A 25,309-nucleotide genomic window follows, 5' to 3' on the forward strand; every position below is an offset into this window, starting at 1 on the left:
ACCCCACCCCTTCCCACAGGAGTCGCTGGAAGAGATAGAAAAACAAATTGTTTAATTTTCAGATATTCCATAGAATGACATTTTTGTAGTCTTCATGGAAGGATTGTATAACCGTGTCCCAAAACTGTCTTCAATACCACATGCATGAAAGCAAACAAAAAGGAAAGAGACAAAAAAAATAATTTAATAGAAAACAAGAAAGTTTTGGCCGTACGGCGAGTTTCAAATGCAACTGCTGGGCCAAAGAAGATCCTGGATCTGAAGTCTTGGGGGAAGGAAAGAGGAAACAAACTTGAAGAAGAAACTCTTTGGACCCACATCTGAAGTTGCTGGCAGAAATACACTTTTATATCCCCACCCCATCCCCACCTTGAAGCAAGCAGCAGGACTCCAAGTAGGGTTGCCAACCTCCAGGTAGAAACTGGAGTTCTGCAATTACCACTGATCTCCAGGCCACAGAAATCAGTTCCCCTGGAGGAAATGGGAGCTTCCAAGGGCAGGTTCTGGCATCACGTATCCACTGAGCTCCTTTCTCTCCCCCAACCCCGCCCTCCTCAGGCACTATCCCCAAATCTCCAGGAATTTTCCAAGCTGGAGGTGGCAACCCTATGTGGAAACTGCCTCACCTCCTATTATATTAGGTGCTGTGGGAAAGCCTATTATATTAGGTGCTGTAGAAACAGGCAGGATAATGCTGCTGCAGTCTTCTTGCTTGTGGGCTTCCTAGAGGCACCTGGTTGGCCACTGTGTGAACAGCCTGCTGGACTTGATGGGCCTTGGTCTGATCCAGCAGGGCCTTTCTTATGCTCTTCTTATCTGCACATTCTAAAATCCTCCTGTTTGTTGGGAAACAGCACAAGGACTTTGAATTGCATGTGCAACAGCAGGTGTTAGTAGGGTTGCCAACCTCCAGGTGATTACCTGGAGTTCTCCTGCTACTGCAACTGATCTCCAGGCAATAGAAATGGAGAAAATGGCTGCTTTGGCAGTTGGACTCTATGGCATTGAAGTCCCTCCCCTCTCTAAACCCTGCCCTCCTCAGATTGATAGGAGGTTTTTGGGGTGGAGCCTGAAGAAGGCGGGCTTTGGGAGGGGAGGGACTTCAATGCCCTAGAGTCCAATTGCCAAAGCGGCCATTTTCTCTAGTTGAACTGATCTCGATCGGCTGGAGATCAGTTGTAAAACCAAGAGATCTCCAGCTAGTGCCTGGAGGTTGGCAACCCTGCTTGGGAGATAGCCAGAGCTAGCCCACACAGCACAGCCTGCTGTGTTGAAGCCCCATAGAAAGAAACAGCAGTGCTCTTCAGCAACTCCTGTTTCAAGGAGGCTTGAAAAACTAACCTTCGATTGTGGCTCATGTTAATTAGAAAGATTTTCTAATTTTAGTTAATTCATTTGTCGCCTGCCTTTCTCCTCAATGGGGGCCCAAAGCAGCTGTACAGCATTCTCTCCACGCCTCCATTTTGTCCTCACAACAACCCTGTGAGGTAGGTTAGGCTGAAAGAGTGTGACTGGCCCAAGGTCACCCAGCGAGGCTCCATGGCACAAGTGGGGATTTGAACCTGGGTCTTCCAGACACTAGCCTGACACTCTTAACCACTACACCACACTCACTGTCAAGAGGGGAGATCCCATTCAGATTTTCTCCCTCCAGCACCAAAATATCATAGGACAGACCTTTCCTTCACAATTCATAATACTGGGTTGGATCCAGACAGCTTTGTCACCCAATCTTACCTGGAGAGGGGCTACGGCTCAGTGGTAGAGTATCTGCTTGGCACACAGGTTCAATCCCAGGCATCTCCAATAAAAACAATCAGGTGGCAGGTGATGCGAAAGATCTCAACCTGAGACCCTGGAGAGAAACTGCCAGTCTGAGTAGACAATTCAGTATAATTGATTCAGTATAAAGCAGCTTCAGGTATTCCCTAGTACAGACCCATGCCTCGTGGCTTTTTGTCCCATAATCCCTGGGGGAGCCTTTTTGGGATGATCAAAGCATCTTTCACCAGCAGAAAAGCTGTTTGGATCCAACCCATTATATATGCAACTGTATGACCTTCAAAGCATTTTGGTAAGATTGATGATCTGGGAGAGGTATTTATTTTTTGTTTTTGAAGCATCCTTTAAAAAAAAGAGGTTTGAAAAAAAAATTCAACATTTTCAAACTCTGGAATTCGAGGCCCCCAATATAAAAATTATGCAATATTTCATTTGGATTCCCATTAGTCCTTACAGAGTGAAAAATAAATCTACTGACAACAACCAGGAAAAATAGGTTCTGGTGCCTAAAAATGTACGTTTAGTCCTTTCTGAATAAACGTCCTTGCGGGCTCCAGCTTTCCCAAGTCCGGTTGTCTTCTCAGCTGGGTCCTGAGCACCAAATACCTGAAAGGAAGAAGTCGTGGGCCGGGGAGCTTCTTGGCATCAGTGAAAGGTCTCTGAATTCGATCGGAAATGGAAGCGCGTTGGAGGGCAGCCCTCTCCTGAGCAGCTAGAGATTGAGTTCCTTGGGGACAGAGCGGTCACTGGACATAGCACGGGTGGACTTGAATGAGAATAAGTCATATTGACCGTTTGCCCGCAATGGCTGCTTTGTCCGGTGTCCATCCGGGGCCAGTGGTATTGATGGGAGGGGCTCGCAGGATCACAGGAGGTGCAACCTAGCTGCTCCTGGGATCCTAGGTGCTCCGCGCACGGGGAGGCAACAGAAGGCAAGGAAGTGGAGAAGGCGGAAAAGTCTGTGCTCGTGGAGGCAGGGGGGCTGGGTGCCAGCCCAGAACCCGAGGCCCGAGACGATGGCTGGCGAACGGGTTGCCTGTTTACAGGAGGCAGGGAGGATGAGGTCTGGGCACTGTTATGGGGGCAGGCCGAGGCAGGGGCGGAGGCCGAGGAGGAAGAGGACAGAGAAGTCAGCTGGTTCTGAAGGAAGCCCATCAAAAGCTGCAGCTCCTGGCTCAGGTGGGAGACTTCTTGGTTCAGGTTGCTGATCTGGAAAATCCGGAAAGAAATAAAGATAGCAGGGAAGGAAGAAGAAGAGTTGGTTTTTAATACCCAGCTTTTCTCTACCTTTGAGGAGTCTCAAAGCAGCTTACAGTTGCCTTCCCTTCCCCTCACCACAACAGACACCTTGTAGGTGGGGCTGAGAGAGTTCTGAGAGAACTGTGACTGGCCCAAGGTCTCCCAGCAGGCTTCATGTGGAGGAGTGGGGAACTGAAGACGGTACTCCAGATTAGAGTCTGCTGCTCATGTGGAGGAGTGGGGAATCAAACCCGGTTCTCCAGATTAGAGTCTGCCGCTCTTAACCACTACACCATGCTGGTTCACTGGAAGACTGGAAGGAACATATTTGCAGAGCAACTGCCTTTCCCTCCCTCTTGCAGGTATTAAGCTTGGGTATGGCCAGAGGGGCCTTTTTTTGCAAGCCAAAGGGCAAGTACCAAAGGGCTATTGGCCCTTGGGCTCTCAGCACATGGCTTGCATCCTGTGGCTTTGTAGGGGCCAGCCATTGAGTCCAGGACCAGACCAACCATAGTTTGTTGCCTGGTTTATTTACACTGTTTATTTGTATCATTGTTAAGATGCTTTGGGTTCCTTGGTGGAGAAAGATGGTTGGATCCAATCCTGGTAGATGATTCACGTGGTACCAGAATAGGGAAGAATCACATCATTCACCCTATTGCATATTGTTCTGTCCTACAAATGGTATTGATGGGATCCAGCCACTTGGAAGCAGAAACAAATGTGATAAAGATCACAGGACCTCCAGCAGTCTGTGAAAGGTCTCTAAAAGGCAAACTGCATGTGTGCAGAAGCAATTCGGATTGGGTCGATGCAGGCAGGGTAGACTACCCTTCAATACCAGCTCTGTTTCTTTAATCAAAACCAGTTTTAGAAAAGAGCAAGAGTCCAGTAGCACCTTAAAGACTAACAACATTTCTGGCAAGGTATGCGCCAAGACTAGTTTATTAGCATTTTAAAGGGGAAAAGATGGGTTTCTAAAGGACACTGTTTAAAATCCTAGCACTGCGGGAAGCCCTGTTTCAATTAGCAATGTGGGTCAAAAGGTTAAATTCCCTCTCAACCCCCTGCCCCAAGCAGCCCAAGTCTGAATCACGGTGGCATGCCTGCAATTTCCCTTTTCAAAACTGGGCGAAGATCCATAGTCAAAACATTTGTTTTGGCCAGCAAGGTTTTAGCAGAGAATCCCGCTGTTGGACTTTCCCTCCATCTTCTAAGTAAAATGCCGTTACATCATTTCATCAATAAATCCACAGAAAGTATCCAAGCCAATTAAACCCTTTCTCAATAGCCCATCTTCTGCCCCTGCTAGAAACATCTGCCCTTTGTGGCTGATTGTGGCCTGGCATGAAAAAAAGAAGCAGTTCTTCTCATGGTTTTCTAAATCTTTCTCATCCAGGCCCTTGGAGGCGATTCTTTCAGGTTATCAGATGACAGGATGCTAGAAGACTGCAATTTGGCGCTACTCTCCAGCCACATGAGCACTACGGTCACCTTCCCTGTTGTCTCAACAGTTCTTCTGTACCCTGAGGAGAACACAGCGTGAGAGCAAGTGTGATGTAGTATTAGATTGTCAGACTAGGAAGACCCGGGTTCAAATTCCCACTCTGCCACGATGCTCGATGGGTGGGTTCCTTAGGCGAGGCACTCACTCTCCGCCTAACCTAACTCATGGGGTTGTTGTGAGGACAGAGTGGTGGAAAGGAGAACCACGTACGCTGCCCCTGAACTTCATGAAGGACAGGCTGGATAATAATGTAATTTGTGGATAACCAGAAACAGGCTACTGAACCAGGGGAAGGGGAATTAGTATCAATGGCCTGCTTTTCAGAGTCAGATCCCAAAAAACAAGATCACAATCCATGTAATACATTTTATTAGGACCAATCCATGACAGTGTGGAAGCATTTGAGCTCACCAGAACTCTTCATCAGACCAGATATTACCCAAAAAAATGAGAAGAAAAACATGGATCGTGTTCTTGTTTTTTTTGTTTTAAACTTTTGGACTGACATGGCTGTAACCAACTCCTTGTTTCAGAGGTCCAACAGGAATAACCAGCCATTTGTTACAGCTAGGAGGAGGAGGGAATTTATTTATTTACTTCATTTGTACCCTGCTTTTCTCCTTGGTGGTGACCCAAAGCATCTTACATCGTTCCCCTCACCATCTTATCCTCACAACAGCCCTGTGAGTAAGGTTGCCAGCTCTGGGTTGGGAAATATCTAGACGTTTTGGAGGTACAGCCTGGGAAAGGTGAGGTTTGAGGAGGGGAGGGACGCCAGCAGGGGTCTAATACCATAGAGCCCACCTTTGAAGAAGAAGAAGAAGAAGAGTTGGTTTTTATATGCCGACTTTCTCTACCACTTAAGGGAGACTCAAACCGGCTTACAATCCTTTTCCCTTCCCCTCCCCACAACAAACACCCTGGGAGGTAGGTGGGGCTGGGAGAGCGTGACTAGCCCAAGGTCACCCAGCTGGCTTTGTGTGTAGGAGTGGGGAAACAAATCCAGTTCACCAGATTAGCCTCCGCCGCTCATCTGGAGGAGTGGGGAATCAAACCCGGTTCTCCAGGTCAGATTCCACCGCTCCAAACCACCGCTCTTAACCACTATACCAAAGCGGCCATACTCTCCATGGGAACTGATCTCTGTCGTCCGGAGCTCAACTATAATAGCAGGAGATCTCCAGATGCCTCTCGGAGGCTGGCAACCCTACCTGTGAGGTAGGCTAGGCTGAAAGGGTGTGACTGGCTCAAGATCACCCAGCATGCTTCTTGGCCAAGGGGGGATTTGAACCTGGGCCTCTCAGATCGTGGTCTGACGCACTAACCACTACACTGCACTGGCGTCATGGGCCTAGACCTATTTCTGCTATGATCCATGTCAACATCTACGACATATTCAAGAAGCAGCTGAAGGAGAAGAACCACAGTCACTGACTAGGAACGGGGGTGGCGAGGGGGGGGGATGGAGGATGTTAAGCCTAAATTGGGCTCCCACAGAGACTAAAGGAGAAAAGCACAGAGGCGGAGTGGGTGGGGGGGAGAGAAGAGAAGGCTGGCTTTGTTGCTATGAAATTGTCACCAACCCTGTGCTAATTTTAAACCCTGACACCCTGAGTCAGAAACGCCAACACTAAGGATACACTTCTGAAGAAGACGACGGAAAAAACACACCAAACCTGCGTCTTTCGTCCCTTTTCTCTTCCCCAGGGGCAGGAAACAAAGGGCGAAAACGCATGGTCGCTTTATCCTCCTTTAATCCCTGTTTCAGCCAGGATTCAGCCTGGATCGAACGCATGCGTTTCGCCTAATGTGCATTCGATCCTGGCTAAAACGGGGATTAAAGGAGGATAAAGTGACCATGCGTTTTCGCCTAAAGACAACCTGATCACAAAACCAACCAGGCGTTTGCAACCCCCTTTCTGTGTTTCGGAAAGGTGGGAGCAGGAAGAGAAGGACCTCCGATGGCCGTTGTTTAGCCAGAAGACATGGCCTTGCTAGCGCTTAGAGGGATGTTTGGCCTCCCAATTCTGCCTGGAAATATCACTTTAAGATCAAGAGGCCTTTTGTTTCTCATCCTCAGGGTTGCCAACTCCGGGATGGGAAATACCTGGAGATTTTGGGGGCAGAGCCTGAGGACGGCGGGATTTGGGGAGAGGAGACACTTCAATGCCATAGAGTCCAACTGCCAAAGCAGTCATTTTCTCCAGGTGAACTGATCTCTGTCGGCTGGAGATCAGTTGTAATAGCAGGAGCTCTCCAGCTACTACCTGGAGGTTGGCAATCCCATCCCCAATACAGGGAGGTCTCTATATTTTATTCATTTAACTAAATTATATTCTTATTCCACTTTTCTGTCAGAATTTGTTCCCAAAGTGGCCCACGGGAATTAAAAAACAACATACAAATGACATTAAAAGTCAATACCAGCGTTCTTTGGGGAAGGAGATTTTCTGCCAAGCAGTATCCAGGTACAATGGGAAGAGTACAAGGCAGCTTCCTCCTCCCTCTTCCTGTATTTATGTATTTGGATTATTGATTTAGTTATTTATACCCAAACTTTCTTCCCGTCGGAGACCCCAAGTAGCTTGTGACACCTGCCATTGGAAGGTTGCTGAGTGGGGCTGCCAACCTGCAGCTGGTCTTACAAAATCAGTATAGGTCCAAATAAGCAAAATATGCAAGTCAAAATCGCCAGATAGTTCAAGTGATTCTCAATGCACATTGAACCAATTTGTGGCATTCTTCTTGTCTTCACGTCAGTTTGAAATTGACACGGAACTCTTCTCAGACCTCACGGCTGTAAAGCTATGTTGTTCTCCAAAGTGGGAGAGACTGAGGGCGAAAACCCATGGTCGCTTAGAGCATAAGAACATAAGAAAGGCCCTACTGGATCAGACCAAGGGCCATCAAGGCCAGCAGTCTGTTCACACAGTGGCCAACCAGGTGCCTCTAGGAAGCCCCCAAACAAGACCCCTGCGGCAGCATTGTTCTGCCTGTGTTCCACAGCACGTTCGGCAAAACGCATGTGTTCGATCCTGGCTGAATCCTGGCTGAAACAGGGAATAAAGGAGGCTAAAGCGACCGTGCGTTTTCGCCCTGAGTCAGATTGTATACCACGTTATTGGTACCCCTTCCCCCTTTTTTTGACTATACTGCATTGTGCAATTCTCCAGGTATAAGCTGTGTATGACAGGTTATATTTTTGTTGTAATGTCAATATTTGTATTAAGATATCAATGGTGATATAGTTTTTTTTTTTTTGACATTGCATTGTACTGTATTAGTTGCTGCTAGTGACATTACAGTGCGTTGAACCTATTGCTCTGGCTATTTTGACTTGCATATTTTGCTTATTTGGACCTATACTGATTCTGTACAACTATATATTGGTACAGAGACGTGATTTTTTGTTTCTAACCTGCAGGTGGTGGCTGGAGGTCACCCGCTATTACAACTGATCTTCAGGCAACAGCGATCAGTCCCCCTGGAGAAAACGGCCACTTTGGAAGCTGGACTCTACAGCATTATATCTCATTAAAGTCCCTCCCCTCCACAAACCTCACCCTCCTTAGGCTCCACCCCAAAAATCTCCAAGGATTTCCCAACCCAGAGCTGACAACCTACTGCTGAGCGACTTTGGGCCAGTCACACTCTCTCAGACTAACCTACCTCACAGGGTTGTTGTGCGGGTAAAACGGAGGACAGGAGAATGATGTAAACTGCTTTGGGAGAAAAGCAAAGTATAAATGAAGTCGATAAAATAACGCATTCTCCCCTCCTTCATTTTTCCTCCTCGCAACTACTGCCCTATGAGGAGGTTCAGGCTGAGGGTGGGCAACCGGCCCAAGGTCACGAATCAAGCTTCCACCGCATCGTGGAGATTACAAACATGGTCTCCAGGATCCTAGTCCAACACTCTAATCACTACACCACATGGGCTCCCTAGCCTTGTTCACACATACGGCTTACATGTACACGTGCACAACAGTTTGTAATAGCCAGAGTGCGTTCACTTTACAAATGCAACTGGGAATCAGTACCAGGATATACGTGTGGTTTCAGTCACATAAACAAAAGAAAAGAGGGCTGCACCAAACCAAACGGAGGAAGAAAAAAAACAGCAATTGGTGCCGGGGAAAAGAATTTAATGTTTCATAATTAAATTGCCCCTATGCGTTTCGCTTATGCTTCCTCAGGGGGACCTTTCTTAACTCAAACGTCCCAAGCAAGCAGGCAACTTAAATCAAATGTTCCAAGCAAGCAAGAAACGATAAATGAATCCTCATTATTGTTTCTTGCTTCTTGGGACATTTGAGTTTAAAAAGATCCCCCCGAGGAAGCGTAAGAGAAATGCGTAGGGGCAATTTAATTATTAAACATTAAATTCTTTTCCCTGGCACCAACTGCTGTTTTTTGCCTTCGTTTGGTTTCAGTCGCATATTAAGCTGTACATGTGCTGAATGGTATGTGAGAATTACCGTACTCTGTGCGCATATAAAGAAAGATCAAGCGTGCACAGATTGTACGCGCATGCACTATAACTTGTGATTACGGCTTCTGTGTCTCACAGCTACTGTGTGAGAATGGAAAGGCATGTTGCACCTAGGGTTGCCAGCCTCCGGGTACTAGCTGGAGATCTCCTGCTATTACAACTGATCTCCAGCCGATAGAGATCAGATCACCTGGAGAAAAGGGCCGCTTTGGCAGTTGGGCTCTATGGCATTGAAGTCCCTCCCCTCCCCAAAAAACACCCTCCTCAGGCTCCGCCCCAAAAACCTTCCGCCGGGGGCGAAGAGGGACCTGGCAACCCTAGTAGCGCCTGCTCAGAGAAACTGCGAGCGGCTTTTTATTTTCTAGCGCTGGCACCAAAAATACCCAAGGGGGACCCCACTGAGTGAGCCCTACCACAAATTAAGTCCTGGTCCCACCTCTTGATTGAGCTTCCCGATGTTTTGCTTTATCTCCTCCGATTCTACAGCTAATATGGGGTTGGCTAGTTCCGGTCCTGCAAAGAAAGCCGGGGCGGGGGGAGAGAGAGAGAGAGATGATAATGAGAGAGAGAGAGATCACCCGGAGATTGCCTCCCAACCATACATACACTATTCTTATGAGCAAGGAGCATTTGTGCAGGAGTGACTCTTTAAAATCTGTGCATGTGTGTGTGTTAAGTGCCGCCAAGTCGCTTCTGACTCATGGCGACCCTGTGAATCAATGTCCTCCAAAACGTCCTATCTTTAACGGCCTCGCTCAGGTCTTGCAAACTGAGGGCTTGGCTTCCTTTACGGAGTCAATCCATCTTGTGTACATCTGTACATAGCCTGTGATAAAATCTTAACAAAAAGGTTAACTCAGTGGCACAAAGGCACCACTGAGATGGCAAACCTCAGTACAGGCTGCCTCAGTATGGGTTGCCAACCTCCAGGTGGAGGCTGGCAATCTCCCGCTATTACAACTATTCAAAACAGATACAAGGAAGTATTTTTTCACACAACGCATAGTTACATTGTGGAACTCCCTGCCGTGGCGAGAATTTTATATTAAACATTAGTTTGGGCTAAGAAGAACCAATTTTATTAACCTATAGCTTATATTAGCCTAGAGCCTAGAAGCCATATGAAGACTTAACTTTTAGTTGACCCTAGTTCCAATTAGGATCCTGACCCTAAAGGGCATAGGAGATTACATTACTTGGAGTTAATCACCCAAAACACATCGGATGCCCTAAACTATGTTTGTGATAACAAGGCCATTTGAGCAGGCAACAAACTCTCTGCTTACGTAGGGGGGAGGGAATTGTTTTCCATACACTGGTTGACGGACGGAACAAGATTTATCAGAGACCTGGACATGAGAAAACTTATTATGGAACAGGATATTCCAAACAATTTATAGACATGATTTGTGCAAACTCATCTCCTGACTAATTTGGGAGGAGGGGGCCGTTTGAGACCCTCTTTCTCACTATTAAACCTAGCCCGGCTGTCCAGTCGCCGTCCTTCCTAGAAGAGAGACCATTGCTGTCTTTCTTTGGAATGACCTCAGAGAGCTCTGATAAGTGTTGTTGGTGTGTCAATTGTTTGTGGGTTTGTTAAGTTCTGTCTTATACCGTATTTTTCGCTCCATAAGACGCACTTTTTTCCTCCTCAAAAGTGAGGGGAAATGTCAGTGCGTCTTATGGAGCGAATGCAGCGGTAGCGGGGTGCCGAGCTGGGTCGCCGGGCCGGCTGGGATGCCGCCAGCCAGCTGGGGGGTTGGGAGGCCCCTCCCAGCCCCCCAGCGCAGCGGCAGCGGGGCACCGAGCAGGGCAGCCCCGGGAGCCGGCTCAGCTGCTGCCAGCCAGCTGGGGGGTGGGAGGCCCCTCCCAGCCGCCCAGCGCAGCGGCAGTGGGGCGCGGAGTCGGGCAGCCCCGGGAGCCAGCTTAAATGGCGCCAGCCAGCTGGGGAGGTGGGAGGGGCCTCCCACCCCCCCAGCTGGCTGGCAGCACCCGAGCCGGCACCCGGGGCTGCCCGGCTCTGCGCCCCGCTGCCGCTGCGCTGGGCGGCTGGGAGGGGCCTCCCACCCACCCCAGCTGGCTGGCAGCGGCAGCGGGGCACGGAGTCAGGCAGCCCCGGGAGCCGGCTTGAAAGGCGTCCCCATCTGGCTGGCAGCAGCCGAGCCGGCTCCCGGGGCTGCCCGGCTCTGCGCCCCACTGCCGCTGCGCGGCTGGGAGGGGCCTCCAACCCACCCCAGCTGGCTGGCAGCGGGGCGCGGAGTCGGGCAGCCCCGGGAGCCGGCTTAAATGGCGCCAGCCAGCTGGGGAGGTGGGAGGGGCCTCCCAGCCGCCCAGCGCAGCGGCAGCGGTGCGCAGAGCCGGGCAGCCCCGGGAGCCGGCTCGGCTGCTGCCAGCCAGCTGGGGACGCCGTTCAAGCCGGCTCCCAGGGCTGCCTGACTCCGCGCCCCGCTGCCGCTGCCAGCCAGCTGGGGTGAGTGGGAGGCCCCTCCCAGCCGCCCAGCGCAGCGGCAGTGGGGCGCAGAGCCGGGCAGCCCCGGGAGCCGGCTCGGCTGCTGCCAGCCAGATGGGGACGCCGTTCAAGCCGGCTCCCGGGGCTGCCTGACTCCGCGCCCCGCTGCCGCTGCGCTGGGCGGCTGGGAGGGGCCTCCCACCCACCCCAGCTGGCTGGCTGCGTTCAAGCCGGCTCCCGGGGCTCCCAGCCACCCAGCGTAGTGGCAGCGTGGCGCAGAGCCAGGCAGCCCCGGGAGCCGGCTTGGACACCTCTGTGCTGCCATCCCAGGCAGCGAGGAGTTTAAAGACCCCCCCGCCCGGCTTCCAGAGACTGGAAGCCAGGCGGGGGGATCTTTAAACTCCTCTGTGCTGCCTGGGATGGCAGCGCAGAGGAGTTTAAAGACCCCCCCCCGCCCGGCTTCCAGGGAGTCCCTGGAAGCCCGGCGGGGGGGTCTTTAAACTCCTCTGAGCTGCCTGGGATAGCAGCGCAGAGCACTTTCAAGACCCCCCCGCCGGGCTTCCAGGGAGTCCCTGGAAGCCGGGCGGGGGGATCTTTAAACTCCTCTGTGCTGCCTGGGATGGCAGCGCAGAGGAGTTTAAAGACCCCCCGCCGGGCTTCCAGGGAGTCTGTAGAAGCCGGGCGGGGGTGGGGGAGGTCTTGGAAAGTGCTCTGCGTGGCCCTGCCCACCTCCCAGCTGGCCGTCAGCGCGGGGAACGCGGGCTCGCGCCATCTTGACGCACCCTCCATAAGACAAGTTTTAGAGGAGGAAAACAAGATTTTTTCTTGTTTTCCTCCTCTAAAAACTAGGTGCGTCTTATGGAGCGGTGCGTCCTATGGAGCGAAAAATACGGTATATTTTCCTAAACAGTGTTGTTTCTTCTTTGCTTTATATTCTCTTGTAAGTGCATGTTTTTACTGGTACATGTTTAATGTGATGTTTGAGCAAAGTATGTGTGAAAGGTCTGTCTTTCCTATCACATCCTCTGGCTCTTGCTTCTGGTGAGTAAAGCACCCAGAGAATTTCCAATTATAAAAAGAACCGAGATAGGGGAGAAGCAGGAAAATTTCTCTCATCACCTGCCCCTTCAATACATAGCAGATCAAAAAGCTCAGTGGGTCTTTTCTATCAGCCCCATTTAATTTGCCGCTCCCATATATAAGTAAACTGTTTTTTTTTTAAAAAAAAACCAAAAACCTTGCATTTATTTTTATTATATATACATATCCTGCTCTTATGTGGGACTGTGGGGTTTCCCATCCACTTGCTCAGCAAGCCAGCACCTGCTTGGCCACAACATCTCATATCCCTGGACTGCTCTCTGCTCTTCAGAAGGTCAGCTACAACAACAGAACTATTATTATGGAGGGCCAGGTAGAGAGATTGCCACCCTTTATTTAAGGTAAAAGCTTCTTAATGAGCTCTGATGCTCAACTGGTACTTCTCAAACTAATTGAAAGTAGTTTTTGGTCTACAGGAGATCCTTTTTTTTTAAAAAAAAGAGCTTTGATGGTTAGTGGCTAAGTGGCTTTCTGTCCTCTCAAGGCAGGTTGAAGGACCACTCTGCCTTGGTTGCCATGGTTACCTGACACTGGATGCTCTTGCGCCGAGCTCTGGGGGGGCTGATCCAGGTTGAAACTAAAGGTTTGCGACTCCGATGCCCCGCCGTCATCTTCAATTCCATCAACGACTCTGAGGAGGGAGATGAGTGAAGCAGAGGTTTGAAAAATGGGAGGGTAGGTCTAACAAGGGCCGTTAGCCAAGAGGACAAACACCATGCCTTATTTATGTGCTTCCCTGGGGGCATCTGGCTGGCTACTGTTGCAGACACAGCACCTGATTTGATAAACTTGTGATTCGATCCAGCATGGTAATTGTCATGTACACAGCTAGTTGTTTTTTTAAAGCATGCATCTGAGCATGTGCAGAATGCAGACATCTCACCAGCAAGAAGCAAAACAACTAATCTGAAGTTAGAGGAGACCTTCTAGGTCAGAAGGTGTGACCATTCAACCAGTTTGAGCTCTGTCACCCTCTGTTTTGAAGAGATTAACAGTTCAATGCTATGCAGAGTTACTCCCGTCTAGGTCCATTGAAATCAATGGGCTTAGCCTGGAGAAACTCTGCATGGGATTGTACTGTAAATGCCAGACAAAGGCGCATCTTTCTGCGCAGGCAATGCACATTTAGAGTTGACTGTCCAACCACAGGGTGCAGGTTTTTATGCCAACGTCCCATAAATATTTCTGGAACAGTACAAAAGAATACTTGGGTCATTAAAACAAAACCAGACAACTTTTTAAAAGAAATGTTAAACTGGCCAAACTTGCTCATCCCAGAGAGGATACATCAGAGAAGAAAGTCAGTCCAAGATATTTTGAGGAAGAAAATTCAAATGATTCCCTAGTTCAAGCCCTGGCATTTGTAATTAAAGGAAATTCTCAAGAGGGCTAGGAAAAAAACAAACCCTTATTTGCCCGAGGACTCTTCTTTGTCAGTAGGAATAGACAGTGCAGGGCCAGAAGGACCACTGGTATAAGGCAGCGTCATATACTTAAGTATCAGTGGTTTTTGTGTGCATATACAGCCACCTTGTCTCGGTGCTTAACTTCTAAAATGGGAAGTGCTGGGTCTCAAGCTTGCTGTGAAAATCACACTCCTGTGCCCTAGAAGTACCTATAACTAAATGACAGGTAAGCACTTGGCATGCAGGAAGAAGAAGAAGAGTTGGTTTTTATACTCTGATTTTCTCTACCTTGTAAAGCAGGGGTGGGGAACGTCAGGCCGGAGGGGGTGTGTGTTTAAGGGCCCGCGAAATCATTCGGTCTGGCCCTTTGTGGGTCCTGGCAAATCTCTAGCTCAGAAGGATCTAAGACTGGCAATCTGTCCCCTCCCGCAGACAGGAATAGCCTCTATTCAAGGAGGATGTGAGTTTGTTTTGTAGAGAAAAGGACCTTTTTCCCCCTTGCAGAAGAGTCGTTAGCTAGGACCGCCCAAGAAACTGTGTTTCCCACCCGGGGCATGGAGAAACGTATCCCCTCTGTACTACAAGAGGGCTGGGGGCGGAAGTAGTGACAACGGAGGGGTTAAAGGAGGCAGGGCCAGAATGCACGCGGGGGGGGGGGGGTTCTTAGCCAGTGTGTCCTCATTTCATCCCTGCAGGTAGAGGTAGCAGGAGCCAGCTGTAGAGTCCGGCCCCGACCATGCAGAGCAGGAGCAACTCCAGCGTGCGGCTGGACAGCTATGCCTGGCTGGTGTAACAGACCATCCTGTGCCACCAGGTGGGTGAGTGCACCACCAGTTGGATGCCTGCCTGCTTGCCCACACCCTGGGGGGGGGCATCTGCCTGCTTGGGGCTTGGTCGGCTAATTTTTTAAGTTGATAATTTTGTATGGCCCACGAATGGTGTTAGAAATATCCAAATGGCCCTTGGCGGAAAAAAGGTTCCCCACCCCTGTTGTAAAGAGTCTCAAACCAGCTTATAATCGCCTTCCCTTCCTCTCCCCACAACAGACACCTTGGGAGGAAGACAGGGCTGAGAGAGTTCGGAGAGAACTGTGACTAGCCCGAGGTCACCCAGCAGGCTTCATGCGGAGGAGTGGGGAATCGAACCCAGTTCTCCAGATTAGGGTCAGCCGCTCTTAATCACTACACCACACTAAAGAGGACCCCAAAAATCTGAATGTTGACCAACAAAATTATTTCATCCTCCCAAAGATCATTGAGGACTAGCTGCTTTGTGGCTGGAAGGGCAGCAGGTTGTCCTTCCTTACCTGGGGCTGAGGTTCGGGGGTCCGTAGTTCACAAGGGAGGGAATGAGGAGTTTGCCAGGTTTCCAGCTATTGCTGCTCTCACTGTTGGAGAGACGTTCTTCCCGGCGGCACCGTGGAGAGGGGCTACGGCCCTGGCTGCAGCGGGCCGGGGACCGACAAGTTCGCCGCAGGGCTGAGAACTGACGCAAGTCATCCCCGAGCAGGCTGCTGAGGGAGCCCCGCCTCACAGGGCTGTTGAGGTTGGGTAGTAGGAGTTTACGGCGAGTGATGGTGGCTGGCGAGGGCTGGAAGAAATCCTCAGGGTCTTCACTGTACTCCTGTATGGAGGGCAGGGGCTTCTCGGGGGCAGCACCGCTTTCAGGACGAGGCTGGCAAAGAGGGAAGAAAGGGAAGCAGGAATTGGGTTCAAGGGGAAGGCGAGCAGCATTTTCAAATCTCCCGTCAGCTTCCCCCAGGCTATTCATGTCAATGTCTGATCACTGCTGGAGCTGGATCCAACCAGTGGTAAGGAAGGAGCCACCAAAAAGGCCATGCTGCTGATCATGGGACCTGCATTGACAAAAGGCATGTGAGACTGGGGCTGTAGAAGAACTCAGGAAGACCGAGTGAAAAAATCTAGCTGGATCCCACCCTTTGTTACTGGGGATGGACTGGATCCAACAGTCCAAAAACAGAAGTGGATGTTCCTCCTATACCCTTAACCCAGCAAAAGCTGCTACTGAAGGTCCTGAACAAAATGCCGTGTGATCTGGGGAGGGGGCAGTCCTGTAGAAAGGAGGAAAACTGGGCAAAGTCACTCCCCCTGCTCTTATGCAAGCACAGCAGACACAGGGAGCTTGAATTCTGCTTGCACAAGAGTAAGGGGGTGATTTCTTCAAGGCTGCTTTCAGGAAGGGTGCCCTGATATTCAGTAATGGCTTTTCAAAGGCTTGCTGGGGGCAAGAGTCAGCTGGGAAGTTTGTTGGCTTCCATTAACTCCTCCTGATTGCAGAAGACTGGATCCATCCTATTATTATTATTATCCAGCATTTATATCTCACTTCCTCCAACTGCCAGTTGCATTTGGAATGGGAACAATCAACTTGGCCAACGTAGCTGCATTAGAAACCAACCGACGTCAGGACCGCTTCTAAGATGCGCATCCTCTTCCACTTCATGCCTTACTTTATTATTTGTGCATTTACATAGCATTTTTAAATGTACAAAATGCAGCATCTTTGCCAACTGAGCCATTATTTTCTCACTGTTTTACAGGGGGGGGGGAACTGAACTAAGAAAACAGAGCGATTCTGAGCAGTCATTCCTAAATAATCACATCAACAATAGAAAGTAAAAATTCCAAGAATTATGGCCTTTTCCGCCCGAGTGGTATAAGTCATTGCATGCTGTCGAATTCTTCGTTTTTTTAAAAATTCTGCACGTGTTTTCTTCTCTTTGGTTTTGCAAACATTCTCCATTTTTCTTCCATTGGACATTTTGGAGGTCAATCATTCATAGTGTTGCCACAAGTTGGAAGCAACTTGACGGCACTTCACACACACACACTCACACTCACACTCACAACTCAGCATAGTTACACTGTTAATCTAGGACGACTTGTCGCTCTCAAGCCCCAAGTACTTCAGGGCTTTGTTTTCATTATGCATGTATTTTCTGTCCTTTAGAAGTCACCTTGCTCTCACTTCATGCTTTCCCCATGTTTTGTGGATACTGTTTTACCCGGAGTTTAATGTCTGTCTCGATCCCAGACTGAAAGCTGGTTCTGGGCATACTTGTCAATTCAGGGTTTTCTCCCTACACCCATTCTCGTTTCTCCCTCCCTCTTGTCTTTCCCCCTTATTCAACCCCTCCCCTTGAAGCTGGCATACTATGAGGCTACTTATTTGGTCAGTTTCACAGCAAGTGTGGTCAGTTTCAGACATCAGCCTGATAGAACAGGGGTTTTTTGTTTGCAACTAGCAAGAATGCTAGCAAGAAGTTCTGAAACGCTGCATTTTCCCTGGTAATGCATAAATTAAACTCTAAGTACTCCGGGAATTTCTTCAGGGAAAACCCCCCCTATGCATAGTGATTTGAGAATTCGAGTTTAAATACTGTGCATCGAGAAGGCAACATATCCAGCGGGAAACTACCCATGCATAAAAGGCCTAGGAATTATCTTACTAGTAATGTTGTGGTGGGGTTGGAATTTACAGCTGGGCTAGCAGAAAACAACAGTTGGTCTTCCAAGCCCAGCTACAATTTCTGGGCCCTGTGTCTCCCACTTGCCTGTCCGTCCCAAGGTAACTGGTCTCAGCACCAGACAGTCCCCTAAATGAAGAGTATCTCTAACTGAGACTATTGAGGGGAAAGGGTTTAGAAGAATGTTTTTCCACACAAATTCTAATTAGGAGCCCCCCCCCATGCAAATTAATCAGGACACTATTCAAAATACCTCCCCACATCCCACCATCAACAAATCCAAGATACCTGGGATAAACGCGGGGACCTGGAGAATCGGAGAAGTCCCTGGAGAGAAACAAACAAAAAAGTTAGCCCTTGCAGTTTCCATCCAGGCTATCGGCCTAAAGCCAACCAGGCTTGGGTTGCCGTAGAAGTTGAAGAAAAGATATCCGACACATACAGGTTTGCTATCTGGAAACCTTACTAGCACACAACAATAGCCCAAGAAGTAAGAGAACAGGTTTGCTATCATTTTCACACTTCTGGGTTATAGGCCGTGATAATTCATGCAGGGTAGCTGTGTTAAATCTATTGTAGCAAAACAAAGCAGAAGTCCAGAGGCACCTTAAAGTCTAACAACATTTATTCCAGTATGAGCTCACACTGGAATAAATGTTGTTAGGTGTCACTGGATGTCTGTTTTATAGGCCATGAGTTCTCTCCTCAGCCAGACAGTTACAGGGGATGCCATCTTGCCGTGAACTAGGAAATGTCAGAATCTTGCCAGCCGAAGTATAATCTGTGGTCTTCGCCTGTGAGGCAGCAGGAAGCTTGGACAGGTGGTTCTAGCCGAGGGACACAGGGGATTCTGGTTACCATTGTGCCAACTTGCAAGACAAGACGGCTAAAGGCGTGTCCTCTTCACTGCACTTCGGCCACACTGCTGGAGGAGGAGTCGAAAGGCGCCAACAGGTTTCACCCGGTCTTATAAAGTTGCTGCTCTTTCATCTGTAGTTATTCATCATTTGGTTTCCTCCAAACCACCAGCCCTGGCAGACAGCCAAATCTTGCCTATTGATTCATAACTGTATGGCCTATCATCGAAGGCCTTCCCCACTCTTTTGCCTGGCTCCCTGCCCTATCTCCATTCCACTTCTCTAGCACAAAAAACAAACAAACCCTAGTTTGGCTAAGTGTTGTCTTTTAGTCTTCCTGGCCAATACATCCTGCAGAATTACAGTTGCCTGAACAGACTACTAAACCAGCTTTGACATCGTGGTGTAGATCTGGCTCCGGGGCTCAGACCCTGATCTCCTCTTCTGACTGTGGATGGCACATCTGTGGGATGGTTTTCAGCAATTCCCATCCATCCTACTGCAGGTTCCCACTTGCACCACTGTGCTGTTTGCGGGGGCCTCAAGCCAAGTATGCATGGGCACTGGTACCATTACTAGGGTTGTTAGCTCTGGATTGGGAAGTACCTGGAGATTTTGTGGGTGGAGCTTGGGGAGGGCGGGATTTGGAGAGGGGATGGACCTCAGCAAGATAGAATGCCATAGAGTCCATCCTCCAAAACTGCTATATTCTCCAGGGGAACTGATCTTGGTCATCTGCAGATCAACGGTCATAGCGGGAGATCTCCTGGTGCCACCTGGAGGTTGGCAACCCTTTGCGACCAATGAGGTGACAGATGTCACAGCCAGATCACCCTCACATCCTATGCATCTCTATGGAGGCCATTTTTCTCTCCCGCTCCTCAGTTTCTCAAAGGCTGGAGATTGGGAGTGGGGTCAGGGAATTCTCTGCTGGGCTTGGGCAATTGGGAACATGGAACTGGGCCAAAATCCCAGTGTGGAAGCAACTCTAGTCTCTGCAAATGGGACAGATTCTGTTCACACAGTGAGAGCCTTATCCCAGATAGGGTTGCCAGCTCCAGGTTGGGAATACCTGGAGATTTTGGGGGTAGAGCCTGAAGAGGGTGGAGTTTGAGGTGGGGAGAGACTTCAATGGGGTATAATGCCCTAGAGTCCACCCTCCAAAGCAGCCATTTTCTCCAGGGGAACTGACCTTGATCATCTCAAGATCAATTGTAGTAAGCGGAGATCTCCAGGTGCCACCTGGAGGTCGGCAACCTTAATCCCAGAGCATCTTTCCCGAAGACTTCTTCCTCCACTCCTGGCAGTCCCTTCCCACCTGGAGACCCAAAACTGCAGACACACCCCGCCAGACAAGCTGAGAGACAGACATATTTCCATAGGCTACATCGAAGTGTCAGGAGACAGGAAGAGGAGGTGAAAATTCAGGGGAGCCTTTCACATTCAGAGGGCAATTCCTGCTGCCAGACGGCAGCGGCGAGGTGCTCGGGGGTTTGGTGAGGTGAGGGAAGGCAGGTGGGATGGGACACAACGACCTTTCACCTCTCGGTCACTGGTTCGCATGTAGCCCAGGCCGGTAGCGCCCGAACATTGTTACCATCCGGCGGCTGTTGGAGAGCCTACGGGCGATTACGGGCTGCTGGTCTCGGTCTTGGTCCTAGTGGGCAAAAACCACCATCACAATCAGCAGGGGGAAGCAGGGGGTCGTCCTGGCAAGGGGGAACTCAAAACAGGCGGAGGGCATGGTGAGAAGGAGAGACGGGGCAGGGATACCCTAGGTCCCTCCTATATCCCTTAGGCATGCCAAGAGAGTGCTAGATTTGATAACCGGCTGTCACTTTTCCTCCGTTCCCTAAAGGTCAATCGATCTTCAGTGACTGGCTTCTCCAGGTAGCTGGATTCCAGCCGCTTGGGCGGCAATCTAGTTGCTGTTTCACAAGAAAATGTCCTAGACTGGTTTTAAAGGCAGGTAGAAGGCTCGGCCAAGACCCCTTAGAAACATAGAGCTGGAAGGGACCTCAAGGGCCATCTAGCCCAACCCTCTGCACTACGCAGGAAATTCACAACTACATCCCCCTCCCACTCTCCCTGTGACCCCTGCTCTATGCCCAGAGAAAGGCAAAAAAAAAAAAAAAAACCTCCAGGATACCTGGCCAATCTGGCCTGGGAAATTCCTTCCTGACCCCAAATTGGCCATCAGCATTACCCTGGACATGTAAGAAAGGGCCACGAGAGCTGAACACCGACTCATCCCTTTGTGCCCTTCCTCTCACGATCTGCCTAAGTTCACAGAATCAGCATTGCTGTCAAATGGCCGTCTAGCCTCTGCTTAAAAACCTCCAGGGAAGGAGAGCTTACCACCTCCCAAGGAAGCCTGTTCCACTGAGGAACCACTGTCAGGAAGTTCTTCCTAATGTTTAGCCAACAACGTTTAGCCAATTTAATTTCAATCCAATGGTTCTGGTCTGACGTTCTGGGCAACCGAAAACAACTCAGCTCCATCCTCTGTTTGACAGTCCTTCAGGTACTTGAAGATGGCTATCATATCATCTCTTGATCGTCTCCTCTCCAGGCTAAGCACACCTTGTGAGGGCTTTTTTTAAAAAAAGAAGTGGAAAACTTTGAAGGTTGCAGCCAAGACTTAAAGAGGAATATTCAGTTATGCCTAGCTGGGCTGTACTGACAAGGTTTTGAAGTGTGGGGGGCTGGGGGGGGGGCTGTTTCAGTGAATTACCAAGTATTTTAGCACACCAGCCTGCACTGGTCTCACTGATCTCTTGATACACCGTCTCCAAAATGTCTTTGAACTATACCCGACCCTCCAGTTTGGGTGACCGAAGAAACCCAAAACATTCTTATCTATCTATAGCATTTTCATACAGCCCTTCCTGCACAGAGCTCAGAGCAGTGTTTATAATTCCCCCCTCCTCCAGTTTATCTCACAACAGCCCTGTGAGGTAGGCTGAGAGACACTGACCAGCCTTGGTCACCCAGTGATCTTCATGAGTGTGGATTTGAACCCTGGCCCCCTTGATCCTAGACTGTCACTCTAACCACTATGTTACAGCCCCTCTCCCCTGTAGCATATATTATTTGCATTCATTTTAAATTTATACTCTGCTTTTCTCCCCAGTAGAGGTCCAAACTGGCAGATCACATTGCTCTCCCCTCCTCTAATTAATCCTCTCAATAATGATCCTGTGAGGCTGGTTAGGCTGGAAGAACATGACCCACCCCAGGCCAGGGATTCGAACTCAGTTCTGTCAGGTCCTAGCCCAACACTTTAACTGCTATGCTGGGAGAAATATGACCATCAGGAGCTCAGTTTAAAGCTTCACTTAACACTCACTACGGCTCTGCTTGGGAACCTGGTTTTTAATGGCAGAGTTCAGGCTAAGGAAAGGCTAATACATAAAAGCCGCTTCACAGGGTCTGTCTAGCATGGCAGGGGGTGGGTGAGAGGTGGGATGAAGCCCCTATTGCTTTTGTGGGGCAAAGTCAGTGGGCTGCAATCTGCCAAACACTTGACATAGGGCAGTTAGTGGGATCCAGTGGGGCAAAGGAGATTTAGCCAGCAGGTATGCAGCCTTGTATTGTCTCCCATATGAACAGGGTTGCCAGCTCCAGGTTAAGTAATACTTGGAGATTTTATGGGTGGAGCCTAAGGAGGGTGGGGGTTTGGTGAGGGGTGTGACATCAATGGGGTATAATGCCATAGAGTCCACCTTCCAAAGCAACCATTTTCTCCAGGTGAACTGATCTCTGCTGCCTGGAGATCAGTTGTAATAGCGGGAGCTCTCCAGCCACCACCTGGAGGTTGGCAGCCCTACATATGAAGTATATGCCTGCAACTCATGTCCAGGGTAAAAGTGAAGTGCTACACTTGGGACTTTTCCTGCTGTGGGGCAAAACCTGCCTCCTATCCTGGTTGCCACTGATGAGGGAAACCTCGCAGAGTCCTGCAAACATGTCTCTGAGCAAAGACCTCTCTGCCGGAGTTCCTGTCCCCACCTGCATATCTCAGTCAAACCTCACGGGACATGAGAGATTTGCAGTGAGATCCCCTGACTTTTTTGTTTCAACTTTAAAATAGGCACAGGAGCTCTCAATAGGCAAACTTCCTGATCTTCTCTATTTTAAAACAACAAACCGGCCTGAGAGGGAAAGAGATGGTTTCTTCACCCAAATGGGGCCAGTTTTTCGATATCCCTTTTCTTTATCTCAGCAGCAAGAAAGCCAGGCAAAAAATAGCTGGTTTTTTTTTTTGAGTGAGCAACCCGCTGCTATTTTCTAAAGGCTTGATGTAAGGAATCGGTGGAGGAGTGATTCAATTTCTTGGGCCCCCCTACAGGCAGAAGCTCATGCAATTCCAGCCCTTCCTGCCTCTGCCCCAAATTAAAACCTGGATTTCCCAATGGCAAGGAAGATGAAATTGATCAGTTCTACGGCTGCCCTTCAGAGACTGCTTCACGTCTATACGATCAGCAGAAATACATGGCAGCTTTACTGGGTAGTGCTGCTTTAGGGGTGTATGAGAAGTGCATGTGTGTTCACACATATGTCTGAACGCTCTTGCCATGTTAAAATGGGCAAGTCAAGAAGAAATGACCAACCTGACCTTCTCCATAACATACCATCTTTGTGCAGGCGGAGGTTTTTTTTTGGGGGGAGGGGGGCATTCAAAGATGCAATTGCCCCACCCACCCAGTCTTGAAACCGGAAGAGGTACAGACCAGGAAAATGGTTCCTACTTGCTTTTGCTGATGGGATAAAGTGAAGACGTTTCCTGAACCCTGTGGCAAGCTGCTGTGTACTACGCACAGATGCCACGTGGAGCTACTTCAGTGGCCTCAAAAAGCAGCTTGTAAACACAAACAAAAGGATGCTTAACACTTCCACCTGTTTTCCGATTCGAAACTGGGCTTCCTGCTTTGTTAGCAGCATGTCAGGGGAAACCAGATCCTCGGTGCAAAACCAAATGGAGGATGATGGGTTAAACTGCCTTTCCCTGCATGGCCATGAGGCAAACTGAGAATATAAGAAAAACCATGCTGGATCAGACCAAGGCCCATCAAGTCCAGCAGTCTTTTCACACAGTGGCCAACCAGGTGCCTCTAGGAAGCCCACAAACAAGTCAATTACAGCAGCACCCTGCTTGTGTTCCACCGCACCTAATATAATAGGCATGCTCCTCTGATCCTGGAGATAACAGATATGCATCATGACTACTATCCATTTTGACTAGTAGCCATGATAGCCATGTCCTCCAAGAACATGTCCATTCCCCTCTTAAAGCCTTCCAAGTTGGCAGCCAACACCACATCCTGGGGCAGGGAGTTCCACAGTTTAACTATGCACTGTGTGAATAAATACTTCCCTTTATCTGTTTTGAATCTCTCACCCTCCAGCTTCAGCAGATGACCCTGCATTCTGGTATTCTGGGAGAGGCTGCAATCTTCGCTTTACGGATGAACAAGACATGTGCTCTTTGTCTCATCTGAGCCCTCAGTATAATCTTAACCGTGGTTAGCATCTGGGGCTGCCTAAGCTTATGCACCCCTCCTTTCCCATTCAAATCTCCCCTTCCTTTCCTCTTTCGGGGCTAACTCTGGATGGTGTTAAATCTGCATGGTTAGCTTTAAGTCAACATCCAACCATGGTTTCAAATCCCAGTTGAATGCTGACCAGGGTTGGCAAATCAACTCAGGTTCAGTCCAGCTCATGCAGATGTAATGCTGACCATCCTTGGCCCTGAAAAGAGAAAGGAGAAGGATGTTGCAGGGGCAACTGGAGGCACACAAGCTCAAGGAATATGGCAGAGGACCAAGGGCATGACCTGAACAGGGTGCTCTCACTCTCTTACCAACAATTAAGAGATCAGGGAGTGTTATGTTGGTTTGAGAAATGAAGATGGACTGGGAAGAGGACAGGGGAATGTCATTATGAAGGGACAGGGAGGAAGGGGAAATGTGCTGATATTCCAGAACATGGGGAACTTGTTCTGTAGGTTGCCAAAGGGAAATGGGGTACAAAGCTAAGCAATTAACCAGGAGGGTGATCCAGCTCCCATAATAGGTATGGATCAAAATGCTGGGATTTTTCAGACTGGGAGGAAGGAGCAGCAAACCTGTACACGGGATGGGGACCGTGAAGGTTATGGGCGGGCTACCAAAGTACCTCTTTTGTATGTCTGGAGAATTCCAGAAATTTCACCTCTGAAATAGATTTGCAATGATGGCTGCTTTCTCTAAACCAGCAAACCCTCTACATAGCAGGCTGGATCCAGTGCAAAAATTTCTACTTGTGCCAGAGCTCTCGCACAAGCGGAAATGCAAGAAAAAGACTGCAGCTGCCATCTGGACTAAGTCAAATGTATTGCATCCTCTCCTGCATTTCCACATGCACAAGATCTTATGCAAACACATTCTGAGTACTATAACATGCAGGGAGGAAAGAGCTATGCGTCGCACAAGATCTTGCACAAGGGGAACTGTGCTAAGTCTGTTTACGTTTCTGCTTGCACATCACTGGATCCCAAGCCAGTATAATTTTGTTCCTGTTCTTTCTGAGGGCCGGTTTCCACTTATAACCATCCCTAGGGACAAGCTCAGTGATAATACTGCAAACTGAGCAATAAAGTTAGCAGCAATTCCCTTAGTTTTCTGGGGTCAATAGAAAGAAGAGATACAGGATGAAACTGCTAAGTCACAACATGGGGCAAAACAACCTATTCTAGGAGTCACCGAGCACAATCCTAAACAGAGCCTGCATCCTTTAAATCCATTGAACTCTATGTAGGATGTAACTCTACTTAGGAATGTACCGACCAACGGGCCAAATTTGGTCCCCCAAGATCACCCAAAAAAGACTAGCAGCCATGTGACTTGCGGGCCACTGTGGGGTGGGAATTGGCTTATTCCCCTGTACTCCCCACTCTCGAATGGGAAGGCGTACAGAGGTGGTTGCACTGACTAAGTGAGCCGTTCTAA

The 25,309-nt window shown here is 49.3% G+C and overlaps 1 protein-coding gene across 2 annotated transcripts in view; it reads right to left on the reverse strand.

Annotated features, from left to right (window-relative positions):
* Nucleotides 1–2,330: 2,330 nt before the first annotated feature.
* Nucleotides 2,331–25,309, reverse strand: part of KCNH4 (potassium voltage-gated channel subfamily H member 4) — a 78,658-nt gene continuing 55,679 nt past the window's right edge. The window contains exons 12-16 of one of the 2 annotated variants that reach the window (XM_056863131.1): nucleotides 17,752–17,790; nucleotides 15,283–15,650; nucleotides 13,095–13,201; nucleotides 9,457–9,533; nucleotides 2,331–2,991 (exon numbers count right to left, since the gene is read on the reverse strand). In XM_056863131.1, coding sequence (XP_056719109.1) covers nucleotides 2,428–2,991; nucleotides 9,457–9,533; nucleotides 13,095–13,201; nucleotides 15,283–15,650; nucleotides 17,752–17,790 — 1,155 coding nt within the window. In that variant the 3' untranslated portion in view covers nucleotides 2,331–2,427. Of the gene's footprint in view, nucleotides 2,992–9,456; nucleotides 9,534–13,094; nucleotides 13,202–15,282; nucleotides 15,651–17,751; nucleotides 17,791–19,862; nucleotides 19,978–25,309 lie in introns of those variants that run through there. The other variant, XM_056863130.1, reaches the window with a different exon arrangement.

This window comes from Euleptes europaea, chromosome 18, assembly GCF_029931775.1.
Source record: "Euleptes europaea isolate rEulEur1 chromosome 18, rEulEur1.hap1, whole genome shotgun sequence".
Classification (NCBI taxonomy): Eukaryota; Metazoa; Chordata; class Lepidosauria; order Squamata; family Sphaerodactylidae; genus Euleptes; species Euleptes europaea.